The sequence below is a fragment of the Solanum dulcamara genome, chromosome 4 (assembly GCF_947179165.1).
Source record: "Solanum dulcamara chromosome 4, daSolDulc1.2, whole genome shotgun sequence".
Lineage (NCBI taxonomy): Eukaryota > Viridiplantae > Streptophyta > Magnoliopsida > Solanales > Solanaceae > Solanum > Solanum dulcamara.
The window spans coordinates 17,173,941-17,189,672 of NC_077240.1; the positions used below are offsets into that span (position 1 = coordinate 17,173,941).

The following is a 15,732-nucleotide window of genomic DNA, read 5'->3' on the forward strand; positions in this document are numbered from 1 at the left end:
ATACTAGTACCTAGTTCCTTTTAACGAAAACTGGTTACTACGGATTCCACCATCTCAAATTATTTATCGTATATCTTTTTTACACGCTTTTAAAAAAAATATGAATTAGGAGATAGTTTTAATATTTTATCCTTATTTATATCTTAATATATAATTTCTCTTCATTACATATTGTTCAAAAATAACTACTACTAATGATAAAATGGAGAAAAAAATAATTAATTTTTTTTAAAAACTTGTAAAATGATAAATAATTTGAGGAAGAGGGAGTACTTATTTCCATTATTAATCTCCTTAATTTCCATTAAATTTACCCCCCCCCCCCCCTCAAAGGAAAAAAACTGAAAGTGATAATTGCTCTCCCTGTGTGTAATGTGCGTGTCTTGTTTGAAATTTTATAAAGGCAAATTTTATGCTTGAAAATTATTTAGAATTGGGTCATTCACAAATTAAAGCAGTTAACATGTTGCCATCAATATCAATCACTTGGTTAGCTCATGATTTCTTTAATGATACTACTGCAGTTACTGTCACGACAACAAATGAAAATTTTTACGGCAATAATATAATTATTACCATATAATATTTAACGGTATTTATAACTATGAATATTTATAATCAATATTTTATATGAATGTCATTAAAGACTTTAACGACTCTGAATGTAATGATATTAACTCAATTAACGCTAAATTAAAAATTTATTTCTACTAAATGTCTATTTTGTAATAGTGTGTTACTTTGGATTTAGAAGCAATATATCTAATTCAAATTCGACTAAACAATCTAGAAGATAATTATTTTCTTTGTATCCTCTTTGAATCTAGCAATGATGTATTATTATACCAAAAATAATTTTTAACGTCAATTAATTAACTGCAATAATTTAATTGTCGCTAATTATGTATTTTTAAAGGCAATGAATATTCTTTGTAAATATTCCTAAAGTCTATGACCACATTGGATCTAATGATAATTAACTAATGTCGTAAACCTTTAATTATGTGTTAATTAGATTCCTCTATTATATCACTTATTATTGGGCCATTATGATCCGTGTTTGTTGCAAAATGAATTATGACAATTCATTGTAAAATAAAAAAATAGAGAGTTGGAAAAAGAAAGAATTATAATAATTATTCGTCAAAAGTTCATCAAATGAAAATATTATGCCGCTCTTTTTCTTCAATGACTTAAATATCAAATAATTATCAATATTTATAAAATGAGATGTATTAAGTAGAAAAAGTATTCATTATGGTTATTAAATTTTTAAATTTTACTTATCATTTTTAACATATTAAATTTTTATTTTTTATGTTATCTTTAATATTAATTACTTATTTCTTAAATTATTTTTAAAAGCAAATACTATATACATTAATCAATATGGTATTATGATACAATAGTCATATTAATCATTATTTGTTAAAGAACCTATAAAATTTTAAGTAGACAAATAAAAATGAATGAAAAAAAGTAGTCACATCTCATACTATTCCATTTGGATTGGATCAAGCCTGAATTAACTAGTCAACCATAACAATAATTACACTAATAATTATTATAAACAACTTATTTCTGTTCATTTGCGACTAATTGGTTGTGCTGGATTATTTTATAGCATATATTATAACTAAGAAATGTCTGTTAATCATCTAATATACAGCCATCAGGGTATGAAATTTATTCCCTTTTACTATTTTTTTATAAGGAATCTTGATGAGCTTGTTTCTTAGTTAAAACTTTTTTTCCCCTTTCCTTCTTGTCATGATCCTAAATATTCTTCTTACAACATATTCTTTAATTTCTTGATAACAAGGCAGCAAAATATCGTACAGAGTATACTTCCAGCGCTCTATTTTAGTTGTCATATTTTTCTTTGCACATCTTTTATTTTTTTTTAAATAATATATATATTGTAATTTACTCATATCTATGTTCAATAAATGTGCACTTTATTCTAAACTTAACTAAGAGTGTATTCTGCATGGAAGAAATTAAAAAAATATTTTACAACGCTTCGTTGATCAAAATTTTTTAAAAAATATTTTTTTAGGAACATAAATTTCTTAAAATTAAAGAAAATGACTTCTTAAAATACTTGCATTCCTACTACCCCACACCCCCATCTCATCCATTTCTATGGTATTTGTCTAGATTTTATAAAATATTTCTAAGATAATATTTTCAGCTTACGTAATATAAGAAACTAAGAAAAAATTCATGTATTTTCATAAAACATTTTCCATTGAAAACATTTTCTTTCATACTCAACACACCATAAGGGATAAGTTATTTTATATATATATATATGATTAAAAAAAACTAATTTCATGAGATAATTTTGTATATCCCTCCCTTATACCAAATGAGCACTATTTGTTTTAAAAGCACAAAGTTGAGCTAGTTGGTATTTGAACCAGGAGCGGATCCATCCTTGTGATATAAGATTCATCCAAATCAAATACCTTTGAACCGGAACAAAAATTTACAAGTAAAAATCAAATAAAATCATAACAAATAGTAAATATGAATTCATGCCTATAAAATTATAACAGATAAAATACGCCTAAGAATCTTAAATGTTGTATCAATAGAGTTCAACCTCTGAATTCGTCTCTAATTTAAACAATCACAATATTAACTAGTAATCACTTGTATGAACTCTAAAAATTTATATCTATGTAATTAATATGATTTAGATGTTTCTAATTTGTATATATAGCCCATAGTATTTATATGAATACGACATAACGATAATAGTGTACCACACACGCAATCAAAAGATTAGTTGCATGAAATTGATGTGCGTTTACGTGATGATAAAGAAAAAAAACAACTCTATCCATTCAATAATTCAGTAATGATGATTTGACATATTTTCTTTCATTCATAATGGAAGCATCCAATAATTTCATTTCCCAGCAACTGAAGCAGCCCCCCCCCCCTCTTTACAAGTCACAAACCGTTTAAATTTTGCAGCCTCTTTATTTAATTGTCATTTTCAAGTTAGGTAACCCCAAAATTTAAACTACGTACAACGATATTCTCCGTGTATACTCGAAAAAGTAAAAGTCATCCGTACGTGCATATATGACATAACAAATTGTTAGTGTGAAACACAAATTAATTAAACTAGTCTTCATGACATTCCAAAATTATGACCGTTAAATCACTAATTAGTAGTATAATGTTAAGCAACAATAATTCTATTTGTAATGTTGATATGGTAACTAATGATATTTAGTTGGAATTATCCACAATATACTATAATTAGTTTATCAAAGTTTCTAATTAACGCTTATTTGTTAGCAATATGTTTTTTAAACATTGTTCATGAATTTGCTGTTTACCCAAAAAGACACGCTTCCTATTGGAGGCAGTCAATTACTATAAATTGTCGTCCAGCTGGCTAGGTTTGTAGTGTGGTCAATTGAGAATTCCCTTTTCGTCCTTTTTCCTTAAAAGTGTATATATATAATTTTTTTTGGTGAGAATTTGTGGAGTCCCGAGTTAATTTGGATCGCACACTGCAGGGTTTATTTGAGGGTGGCGCCCTCGATTAATTTGAATCGTGCACATGGAGCCTATTGGATGTTTTTCATTTCCAAATCTCGAATTCTAGACTTATGGTTAAGTGTGAAACAATTTCACCACTGCCACCGCAACCATGTTGATAAATACATATATAGTTGTTCATGGTTTCCCTTTTAAAAAACTTGCATGCATTTTCTAATTTCTAAGAGTTCCTGAGAACTTCCTCAATCGTCGTCTAATAAAAGTACTCTAATAAACACGTCTTTCATTTGAATGTTATTACCACATGTACGTTGCCAAGTGTTGAAATTGATTCATAGAAGTATACGTGCGGTGCTATACAATGTTATTTTACTATATTTACTTACCTAAGAACATTTGACTAGAAAATGACACTAGCTACGACTTTCTATCTATGACAAGTTGGGCTTTACTAATTTTGTAAAAAAATATTTATAATGTCAAAATAAGTTTTTTTAAAATAAAATAAAATTAGGACACCATTTAAGGCCGATGATTTGAAAATGATATGCACTAATTTGAAGCTGCAACCATCACTCAACGCTCCCATAGAAAAATCTGCCATATGGGGGCGGTAGCTAGCTAGAAATTAAAATTTCTAAGTCGGTCGACAAAGTTTTATTTTAAGAGATGATCATTAAATTTCAATAATGACTTGAAAGAAATAAAATGTCTTATTTAAACAAATCTTGAGAAATTGAAATAAATTAGAGGAAAAAAGGAAACGTCTAAGAAAGAATTTGTTACGTATTACTCTTTATATCCACCTCTTAGAAATGAAGGACATATGGAGCTATAGCTTGAAGGTTTGTTAATTCACCAAAGAAAATTTCAAAAATAGTGGTACTTTGAGCTAATTATAGTGATATATAGTTTGATTAATTATCAAACATTTCAATAGATTACTTAAAAAACCCGCATTACAATGTATTGATTCGATCTGTATCACTGTATCTATTTAATTTGTATTTGTTATATTTGTTTGTTCTGTATCAAAAATAATTGACATTGATACAAAGTAAATCAATATAACTTTAAGTGAACAGATACAAAACGAAATAAATAAAATTCAACTTCCATTATATATATATATTTAAAATTCTCTCTATTTCGAATAAATACTGAACATATTTTTGTTCTATCAAGTAATTTTCCCAATTAGCTTCTTTCTAGCTGGTTACTAGAAGCTAAGACAGCTTGAAATGAGTTTGCTACACTAACTGATCGTGCGTTGGTCCGTGATTAAACAGCAACGTATATAAAGTTTTTTTCTAAATTTTTTGTATTATCTTCCAAAGATCCGTTTTTGTTCTTTCGATATGATGAAAGGAAAATTAAAAAAGAATGATACCATCCATTCATAAATGTGAACGAGCGGCAAGTTCGTGGATCACATTATCTTGTATAGGAAGAAATTAAGAAAAGAGAAGACTAATAGTATATTCACTACATCAAATAATTAATTTTGCCATAATTATGTAGCGGCAAAAATAATAATATAAGTATTTATAATCAGCATTCTATATAAATGCCGTTAAAGACTTTAGCGATTCTGAAAGCAATGTCATTAATCAATTATCGCTAAATATTTTAATCAAATTTAGAAAAACACGTGTTTCAAGCGCTCATTACAAGTTAAACATTTAAAACGTGTTACTACCTATATAACCTCAATAAGTTGTAAAACTTCAAGCTTCTTCCAATTAAGGTTGATGTATATAACTAAAAAAAGGTGACATAGTTTATGTGGTAATTAACTTAGCTACTCCTTTTTAATAAGTACACTTGAGAACAAGCGCAATTTTTTTTCAGAATTTGAACTGAAAGTGTCTAATAAGAATATGTTGTGGTTCAAGTATCTAAATTGAATTTACTATCAAATTTAAGGGGTTATCAATGTATTAAGCCTTAATTTAATGTATGTTAAAATCTAACATGTGGTAGTACATATAGGAAAAATACACAAGGGGCGCGTCTCTAGCTTCATGTTTTTCATTTATAAGTTGGTACCTTGTTTCATCAGTTTAATTCCCTTGTCAAGTCAACAAACAAACATAATTACCAGAAGAATATTTTTATATTATTTTATTCTTAAGATTAGACTATTTTCTCCTGATTCCAAAACCTAACAGATAGCCACAAGTATTGTTCCCACGATTCATGCCTTAATCCAAATTTAAGTAAAGAAAAAGAGGATGGTGCATCCCCATCACTTAGTTTTTGACATTCCTTTGTACCTCTTAGATTCCTATCTATATAAAGAAGCCAAAAGGCACCAAATACAATCACACTTGCCTCTCAAAAAAAAACATATTACAATTTTATAAACTCCTGACCATGGCCAATATTCATTTGATTTTCCCACTTTTACTTGTGTCTTGTTTCTTTTTCCCATCCACTACATATGGCTACTCTAAGGCAGCCATAAAAGCTTGGTGCATCCAAACACCTCATCCACAACCTTGTGAATACTTCTTGTCACAAGATCCCAAATTTACATCTCCCATCATAAAAAAATCCGATTTTCTAAAAGTGTCACTAGACTTAGCCCTAGACCGTGCGTTACGTGCCCAAACGAACACATATTCACTAGGTTCAAAATGTCGCAACGACCGCGAAAAAAACGCATGGGCCGATTGTATTGAACTCTATGAACACACAATCAACAAAATCAAAAGCACAGTTGATCCAAACACTAAATGCACAGCTGCTGATGTTCAAACATGGTTAAGTACAGCTTTAACAAATCTCGAAACATGTAGAGCAGGTTTCGAAGAATTGGGCGTATCGGATTATGTTATGCCACTAATGTCAAATAATGTGTCATCTTTAATTAGTAACACGTTAGCTTTGAACCATGGTTATTATACTGAGCCTAATGCTGCAAGTACTACTCAAGTTGATGGATATCCAACATGGATATCTCCTGGTGATAGAAAATTGTTGCAATCGTCGTCGTCGCCAGCTTCTCAAGCGAATATAGTGGTGGCTAAAGATGGTTCGGGGAATTTCAAGACAGTGAAAGAATCTGTGGCTGCTGCTGGCAAGAGAAAAGGTAGTGAGAGATTTGTGATATATGTGAAGGCGGGGATTTATAGTGAAAATGTGGAGATTGGATCAAAGGTGAAAAATGTTATGTTGATTGGAGATGGCATTGGAAAAACAATTATTACTGGAAGCAAGAGTGTTGGAGGAGGATCCACCACCTTTAAATCAGCCACAGTTGGTAAGTATTGCATAGTACTCAAACAGTTTAATTTTAATCGTGAATTCAAATATAAAACTTTTAAATTAAACTAGATAAAAAAAATATTATAAATTACAATAACTGACAATCTTAAATGATCATGTTGTACATAACTTCGGCAAAAACTGATCAATTTTTGTGCTTTGTTTTCTCTTTAGGATAAACATACATCGAGTTTCTTTTACCACATACACAAATGATCATGTCGTACATAATTTCTGTAAAAACTGAAAAAGGAAATTGAATTATGAGTTTAGGTTTTACCCCTTTTTTTTTTTTTGTGCGCGGGCGCTCTATTATATGTAGCTTAAATCATTGAATAATTATTGACTTCAATAATTAGGAGGTAAAGCGCCATAGCAACATAGGTGGTACTTGTAGTCCTTATGATTCAATTATGTAGCATCATTTAACTGATAGGATGAAATTTAAGAAGACAAAAAGAGAATTTATTTTTAAAATTTGTGGTCTAAAATAAGTCTTAAGAATATGACTATAAATTATCTTATTAAATATAAAATGAGATTTCAAAAGTCAAATGCTTCCTAAATATAGAAATGTATATATATATCATTCTTTAGGACATTAACTATGAAAGAAATTGTGCCCATAACTTGGGACTGAGAGAATCAATTTTTTCTCTCTCAACAAATAGTTGTATTTGACAGCTGAAAATTAGTACTCTCACTTTTTCAATTTGTTTGATTGTTACTATTTGGATAAACAAAGTATATTCTTTTTCTCATAACTTTTTAAATTTTTTTAAATTATCAATTATTGTAACTTATAATATTTTTTATATATAATTTTTAAATATGTGAATTTTGTCTTAAAAAGTTTGAGTCCAAATTTATTTTGAATATAAATTAGTTTGACTCTCGAACTCCAAATTAAACGAAACAAATTAAAATAAGTATGATTTACGTAAATAACATAGTGTAAAAGGCTAATTACCATTTTTTCTATCCTTTTTCAATTTACAAAAATCCCTTAAAAATATGATAATTAGGATGTATTAATTCAGTAATCCGGATACATTAATTAGGATTTTATGTATCAGCAGGTAACATTTAAAGCATGATACATTGAACATGGAGATAATTTATGAATCAAAATTAATGTATCCGGATTACTGAATTAATGTATCCGGATGGAAAGAAGAGATTTTTGTAATTTTTTAAAATGGATGAGAGTCATGAAAAATATGGTAAATAAATGAGTGTAATTAGATAATTTTTCCTTAAAATAATGAACTATTAATGCCTCCCCAGACCCCATATAGTTGAATTATACTGAATTTGTTGTTGTTGTAATGAACTGTTAATGCCGCTCGTGCCTTTGAACGTATCTTGTACAGTTCAACCACCCAAGTATTAGATTAGACCTTAGAAAAGTATGATTTGACAGTCAACTGTATGTTATTATTATTGGTTCGTACCTTCAAAAAGAGAAATATTAATTAGTGCTAATTAATTAATGTAACTTGCATATGGTAATAGTATCCCTCCTTTTTATTTTTGTAAATGTTAGCTGCTGTCGGTGATGGATTTATTGCTCGAGGCATAACAATTAGGAACACTGCTGGCCCCCAAAACCACCAAGCAGTAGCCCTTCGATCTGGCTCTGATCTTTCAGTATTCTATCAATGTAGCTTTGAGGGTTACCAAGACACTCTTTATACCCATTCCGAGAGGCAATTTTACAAAGAGTGTGATATTTATGGTACAGTTGATTTTATATTCGGTAACGCAGCAGTTGTGTTACAAAATTGTAATATTTTCGCTAGAGATCCTCCGAATAAGACTAATACTGTGACAGCACAAGGCCGAACCGACCCGAACCAAAACACTGGAATATCGATTCACAATTGTAGAGTCACTGCAGCTCCTGATTTGAAATCTTCTAAGAATTCAGTTAAGACATATTTAGGTAGGCCATGGAAACAATATTCGCGTACGGTTGTGATGAAAACGTTTCTTGATGGATTGATTAATCCTGAAGGTTGGATGCCATGGAGTGGTAATTTCGCGCTTAAAACGTTGTACTATGGAGAGTACTTGAACACTGGACCAGGTTCATCGACTGCAAATCGAGTTAAATGGGACGGTTATCGCGTTATTACCAGTGCTACCGAGGCATCTAAATTCACTCCTGCTAATTTCATTGCTGGAAATTCTTGGATTCCAGCCACCAATGTGCCATTCACTTCTGGTCTTTGATTTGATTTATATCTTATAATGTCTTTGTTTATTGTGGACTACCATATATACTGATTTGAATTGCCAATTTGTAAGTAACATAGACACAATAATTAATGTTGCTCAAATAGAAATGTGTAATTGAGCAACTGATTTCTATTTGTTGTATCCTCCTTTTGATTTCTTGTATTCCCAAGCTAATTCTTTCTTTAGCAAGAAAATTGTTGAATTGAGAATATTCATTTTATACTAAAGTTTAAAGTTCATGACCATTTTCATTATAATGTCATTATCCTTAGGTATATGATGATAGAAGTCATCTATCTTTTATTATTTATTTTATTTTTATATTTTTTTTACCCCCCATTTTGAAGGATTTATAGTGTTTCCACACTTCCCCTCCAATGTGACTCGAACCCAGGACCTACCGGTCGTGGGTGGAGGTGCTTAACCAACTGAGCAAGCCTCACTTGTCTCATCTTTCTTTTTTTTCCGCCAGAAAATAGCTTTAAAACAAATGTACTATTTATGATTAATTGAGTTTAAGTTGTATATAATATCTGATTAGTATAAAAAGAAAAAATTTATGTCATCCTATTACTTTTACTTGATGTAGCAAGCTCTTAATTATTTATATGTCGCAAACTGCGGATAATTTTCAAATATAATAGATTATATTGTTTACACTTATTAAAAAAAAGAGTTAAGCCGAACTTAATAGTGCTAGGGAGAGGCATTTAAGAGATCAACTCCTAAAAAAGCATACATGTGGAGGGTTAGTATATAATGCTCCTTAACTATTTTATTAGATATACGATTCATATGTGCGTGCGTATGAAGATAAATATTTTTTGAGGAAATAAGTAGATTTTCTATTTATTTTTTTGTATTTGATATGCAAACAAAAATATTATCTTTAAAATATTTATTAATCAAGACAAATATAATAGAAGGTGGGAGTTGGGATCGTGAAGATGGGGGCTAAATTATACGGTGATGAGATGAAAATGAGGTGTTTGGAGGGTGGGAGAAAATAATGTATTTGGAATGTCACTTATGAAACTTGTTTTCTCTATTTCCATTAGAGAAGTCATTTTCCTCATCTTAAGGAACTTATTTTTCTAGAAAAAAATGATTTTCCAAAAAATTTAACCAACCAAACATCATAAAATTGAAAAATATCACCCCCATAAAGTGAAATTACTTCAAACTCAGAAATCATAACCACTTGGATTAATGTGATATAAATCTCAATTCATTGGCCCCATAGGGATCCATCACCATCCATGGTATCTCAACAGCTTTCTGGTACAATTATGTGATTAAACATTACTATCCGCAAACATTTTAGGCAGAAGCATTGAATATATTGAGCTACATGTAGCTTTAAAAACTAAAAATAATTGATTAGAAAACTGTGACGACCGCTTTCAAATCTTTCAATTATAGTTTTCGATAAATAATTTAGCAAAATGTGGTAATAAATTTAAGTCTCTAAATTAAGTCAAGAACACCCGTCATTAAGTGTACATTATCATGTTGGCGTACCACACAACAAATATTACATAAGTGACCAACCAAAATAGTTACATGATGGGATTAATGAAAGTCTCTCTGAAGGATTTCAAATATTTAATTATTGGATAATTAGGCCAATTATGTGTTTGCAATATTCATCATCATGATAGAAACTAAATTAAATTTTATTTTCCTCATTGTATCATCCTGCACGTCTCTTAATATATTTTTTGGTCAAGCATTCTTTTACGTCTGATCCGACCCAATTGACAGGCTTATGTCTACAGCCTTAAAGAACTTATAACCCACTAGACATAATTAAGTTTGATTTTAGGAATAAAAATTAAAAATCAGCTTATTTTAAAAAAATAATTAAAGATCAAATCATTTGAAGAGCAAACTATACCATTAAATACATAGCACACTAATAGATCTGATTCACAATCAAAGTGGATTAGATCATAAACTAAATTTTCTAACAATCGATAAAGCCCAACATTAACATGGTGGAAGAAGAGTTAATAGAGCTGGGCGTTCCATCACTAGTTCAATTTGGTTTAAGAAATTTAGTTCGATTTTTTGATTTTCGATTTGATAATAATGCTAGCTAAATCCAAACTAAAATAAATTTAATTCAGTTAATACAATTTTAGTTTGATTTTTCAATTTGAATATCATCATATTAGCCCTTTTGTGTGATAATTGGGCTTCTTGCATATTAGGCTCTAAGCATTCATGCACTTTTCCTAAGGTAATATTTTGTTATGAAGACACCCCAAAATAAATAGGAAAACTTACGGAAATTCTACTAATTTAGGTGTTAATTAATTATATAAAATCTAGTTTTCCATAATACGAATCTTACCAGATTTTGGTGCGTTCAGATACATGTATTTCAGAATACATGGAGTCAAAATTAAGTGTAATTTATTCTAGATACACTGTATCCAAGTGGATTCGCATGTATCTGGATACATAGACAATCTCGCTCTCCACTCTCCTATATATCTGGTATCCCAGATACATACAGATACAAGTATCTAGTGTGTATCTAGTGTGATTCGCATGTATCTGTGATATATGATTATTTCACTCGCCTCCCTCCCCATCTTGCTCACCTCTCTCCCTATTTTTGGTGTATCAAATAGCACGAATACATGTTTCTAGATGTATCTTCCTCAAAATTTGGTAGGAACCTCTTAACTAGTGGTAAGATACGAAATTATTTAAAAATATAGATAGAATTTGTATATATGATATGGATGTATATCTAATAAGATAGTTTCTCTAAATAAATATCAAACAAAAGTAAATGTGAATTAAACTGGATATTGGTGGAGATTTTGTATTGGGCCTATTTCCTTGGTTGTATCCACGTAATTGTAAAATATTACATATATAGCCGAAACTAATGCTACTTAGCTTGTTAATAATTTTGCTTTTCAGTTAATCAAATTTAAATTTTAAAAAATTAAAAACCAAATCAAATAACTAATATTTTAAAAATGAAAATCATTGTCAACCGAACAAACCGAAACTATATATTTTTTTTAAAAATAATTAGTTCAGACAATTTTTTCGATTTGAACTGAAATATGCCTAGCCTTAATTTTAAGACATAATTCACTTGAAACTTAAAAGAAGACAGATACAAAACCTAGTCCCTCAATATATTGTAGAATAATCTAAGAGTATGCTGGATTGCACATTCGATAAGAAAAGCTCAAAATAATTCCCACTATAGTTTGTCTCATTGAAATGTAATTGGTTGATAAAGGATGACGATTCTTTATGCCATAGTTGGTCTCACCACTCCCTTCTTTAAAATATATGCCAAAAGATAAAATTCAACTTTTTGGACATATCTAAAGTTTGTGTCTAATATAAATTAATACAAGTAAGTGGAACTCATGATTATAGCTCCTAATAAACAAATAAAGGTTCATACACCTGACAATTTGCATTAATAAATCAAAAAAAGAAGAAGAAGAAGTAGAACTCATAATTGCTCCCCAACAAATAAACCCACAGAAGTCAACCTTCCACCTAGCTCCTTGACCATGGTTAAGCTTTTCTTCTCTCTTTTTTTACCCTACAAAGGATCAAGAAAAATACAAATTTATAACGTAGTAATTAGACGATAAAGAAATAAAATTCTGAGTTTAGTTCAATCTCAAATTAGTTCAAGATGTGAGGATTATTAAAGATTTCTGCTTGCGACTGACAATTAGAGAGTGCCAGAAGATATAATATGAGGCCAAACATCGAGTAAAATTAGTTGAATGAACCTAATTATGATAGCATAACAAATTAATTCAACGTAGAATTTTAACCTATAGATTTGCGGCAAACGGAGAGGAGAACAATGAAAACAGCAACACCAGCTAATACTCCAACGATAATTGCGACTGTTTTCCCTACGTCATCGTCGTTGGAACTATCTGTTCACAAATTGAGTAAACGTATATAATCAAAATTCATTTAAAAAAACAATGTTAACAAGTCACAACTCATCATTTAATTAAAATATATCGGACAAAAAAAGGTTACTATTATAGTTACGGCATAAATTTATTTCGAAAAGAAGTTACTTATAATTACAAAGATGACTAATGTTCAATTTTATATATTTTGAAATTTCACATCTTCAGCGAAATGCTTAGCCCTATTCAGTTTTGACGCAAGAGTGATTCATGAATTATTACGCATTTTTTCAATGATGATTGCTTCTACATATTTTTTGCTTATAATTATTTTTTCCCAATTGGAAATATTGAAGTGCTACTTTAATTTTAAGGTAAATCAAATCATAGAAGATATGATAAGCATTACGAATAGTGTTTTTCTATAGGGATATTGACCTACTTTCTTGTACAAATGCTATTTTGTGCCATTTTGATATGATATAAAAGGACTTTATGTATGTACGATAGGAACAAAGTGGAAGGTGAAGCTTAAAAGAAGAGGGAATAACAAACTTTAAAAACAAAAAAGAGATATCCCAGTGGACAAATTCCCTTGAGATTTCAATTAAAGTGAATTATTCCTAACTTTTATGCTATAGGAAAAGAATATATTTTGATATAATCTGTTTTTGGAAAGTGTGATTGATTCTTTTGCTTTTCTATCCTGTATTATATAAGAAGAAAAAAAATGCTTGAAACGTCCCTTATGGATTAATTCGGAAGAATTTGTTAATTCAAACCATCAACAATCACAAAAGAAAAACAAGTTGAAGTAATTTAAAAAGAAAATCAATTCACGCAAAGTTACTATACGTCTATACCCTCCGTCCCATTTTACTAGAGTACTTGTTTCTGGGTCTTTTGATGCTCATTAAGAAATTAATAAATATAAAGTATAGTTAATTAAGTTACCCTATTTTTAGATATTTTTTAAAAATTGAGCAATATTAAAAAGAACTATAAAAATATAGTTGAAAAAATTGTCAACTTTAATCTTAAATTTCTAAGGTGACAATTATTGTGGAATAATTTTTTTTCTGAGCTAAAGTAAATGTTAATTGGGACTGAGGAAGGAATTACTAATAAACATAAGGAGTTGTGACTCTAAATTTAGTCTTATATCAAATTTATGAAATAGCATAATGTCCTTATAATTCACATATTGAAAGTTTAGAATCATATATTGATTACCTAATTTGTTTTTTCGTATTTAACACACCATTCATAAGATATCAAGGAAACCTATATTGTGAGTCTTACACTTTAATATCATGCATGAGTCTCAAGTTGAATAAACCATCTAAAAACTCCTTCACTATCCTTGTATTACTCTAAAAAAATGAAAGTGAAAAAATAATAATAAAAAAAATCTTATATACTGATAGTACAAAGAACTTTTAAACTATCAATATATAGTTAATTTCATTCTTTATGAATGAAATTACCTGCGTTTTTTTTAAATAGGGCGTGTGACAATATAAATTTTCTTTAGTTATGAGCGTACAAAAGTTAAACTCTTACCGGAGGAGTGATAGTAGCCAGAAGCCCAATATCTAGCATAACACTGAGCCAAATAAACATCAGCAGCAGCAGCATCACCACACATGTCCTTCAACTTCATAACAGCTTCAGAAACACAAGCAGAACAATCTTCCGGACTCAAATCACCCAAACACTGTGCAAATCCCTCTATTGAACCCGACCCGCTAACCTTAGAACCCGTCACCCCACCACCACCTTGCATTAATTCCGCAAGAACCTCATCCCTATGCCTAATGAACTCTCTGTCTCCTCGTAGTTGATTCTTACTACACTTGTTGTATCTGTTCAAAATATAATTAAATAAAAAAAATATGTGCATATTTATTTTAACAGTTTAAATTTTTAGATGACCAGTACCTTAAACTTGTGTCCAGTTTTCCAATAAAATCTTCATGTTCGTATCTCACATAACAACCATCCAATTGCAAAATAGCGCCAAAATTGTATAGACAAACTACGTTCATTTGTCCAACTGCACTTGCCACACATGTTGAGCAGTCTTTTAATTGTAGGTCACCGTTACATTGGTACAAACCGTAAATAGATGAATCTTGAGGGGCTGAAGTGTCATTTCCAAAAGCATAACTATTGTAAAGAGATTGAGAAGAAGAACTAACTAATGAGGAGAGTAGAGAATTTAAGCTTGGAACAAAAGGAGAATTTGGTTGATATTTGTCTTGTGAACAACCAGCATAGATAAAAATGTGAGCTTTAACAAGGTGATTATTATTATTAAGATTTGTGACAACAAGCAGGAAAGTGTAGAAGAAGTAAAGAAAGAAAATTGAAAGAGAAGAAGAGAGTTTGAACAATGTTAACAAGTGTTGTGGAAGATTTGTGATGATCAGCATTTCTGTTCTTTTTTTCTGGGATTTTATGAAATTTGTCTTCCTTTTATATTGTTCTTTTTTGGTTTGGATTCTTTAATTTGATTTTGTGGACTTCAAGGAAAATAGTTAAATTAATGAAATTAAAGTGTGTGTTTCTTAGCTTTAGTGGTGTGCCCATTTGGTATCTTTGGGCCTCTTTGTAAGCCAATCCTAGACATTGGCGAGTACTACAGATATGCTTTTTTAAGTACTCCTTCCCTCCGTTTTAATTTAATTATTTTTGAATTGACGTGGAATTTCAAAAAGTAATGAAATTTTTTGAATCATCTAGTCTTAAATTAAAAAATATAAAATATATTAAAATATTATTT

General features: G+C 29.7%; 2 protein-coding genes across 2 annotated transcripts; one reads left to right on the forward strand and one right to left on the reverse strand.

Annotated features, from left to right (window-relative positions):
* Positions 1-5,785: 5,785 nt before the first annotated feature.
* On the forward strand, positions 5,786-9,263 carry LOC129886697 (pectinesterase 2). The gene is made up of 2 exons (XM_055961493.1): positions 5,786-6,787; positions 8,339-9,263. Exons 1-2 carry the CDS (start codon positions 5,899-5,901, stop codon positions 9,025-9,027), a joined length of 1,578 nt encoding a protein of 525 aa, XP_055817468.1. The 5' UTR covers positions 5,786-5,898; the 3' UTR covers positions 9,028-9,263.
* A 3,046-nt stretch (positions 9,264-12,309) lies between these two features.
* On the reverse strand, positions 12,310-15,532 carry LOC129886702 (plasmodesmata-located protein 8). Its single transcript, XM_055961497.1, has 4 exons — positions 14,889-15,532; positions 14,511-14,812; positions 12,858-12,965; positions 12,310-12,616 (listed from the first exon to the last, which is right to left on the reverse strand). Exons 1-4 carry the CDS (start codon positions 15,380-15,382, stop codon positions 12,612-12,614), a joined length of 909 nt encoding a protein of 302 aa, XP_055817472.1. The 5' UTR covers positions 15,383-15,532; the 3' UTR covers positions 12,310-12,611.
* Between the last annotated feature and the right edge of the window lie 200 nt (positions 15,533-15,732).

Excerpts from the sequence above, each read along its gene's own strand:
- LOC129886702 (XM_055961497.1), bottom strand. The coding sequence starts at position 15,382 with ATGCTGATCATCACAAATCTTCCACAACACTTGTTAACATTGTTCAAA. Across the intron at positions 14,813-14,888 it reads AAACTGGACACAAGTTTAAG|ATACAACAAGTGTAGTAAGA; the intron begins GTACTGGTCATC and ends TATTTTGAACAG. Across the intron at positions 12,966-14,510 it reads TGGCTACTATCACTCCTCCG|ATAGTTCCAACGACGATGAC; the intron begins GTAAGAGTTTAA and ends ATTTGTGAACAG.
- LOC129886697 (XM_055961493.1), top strand. The coding sequence starts at position 5,899 with ATGGCCAATATTCATTTGATTTTCCCACTTTTACTTGTGTCTTGTTTC. Across the intron at positions 6,788-8,338 it reads CTTTAAATCAGCCACAGTTG|CTGCTGTCGGTGATGGATTT; the intron begins GTAAGTATTGCA and ends TGTAAATGTTAG.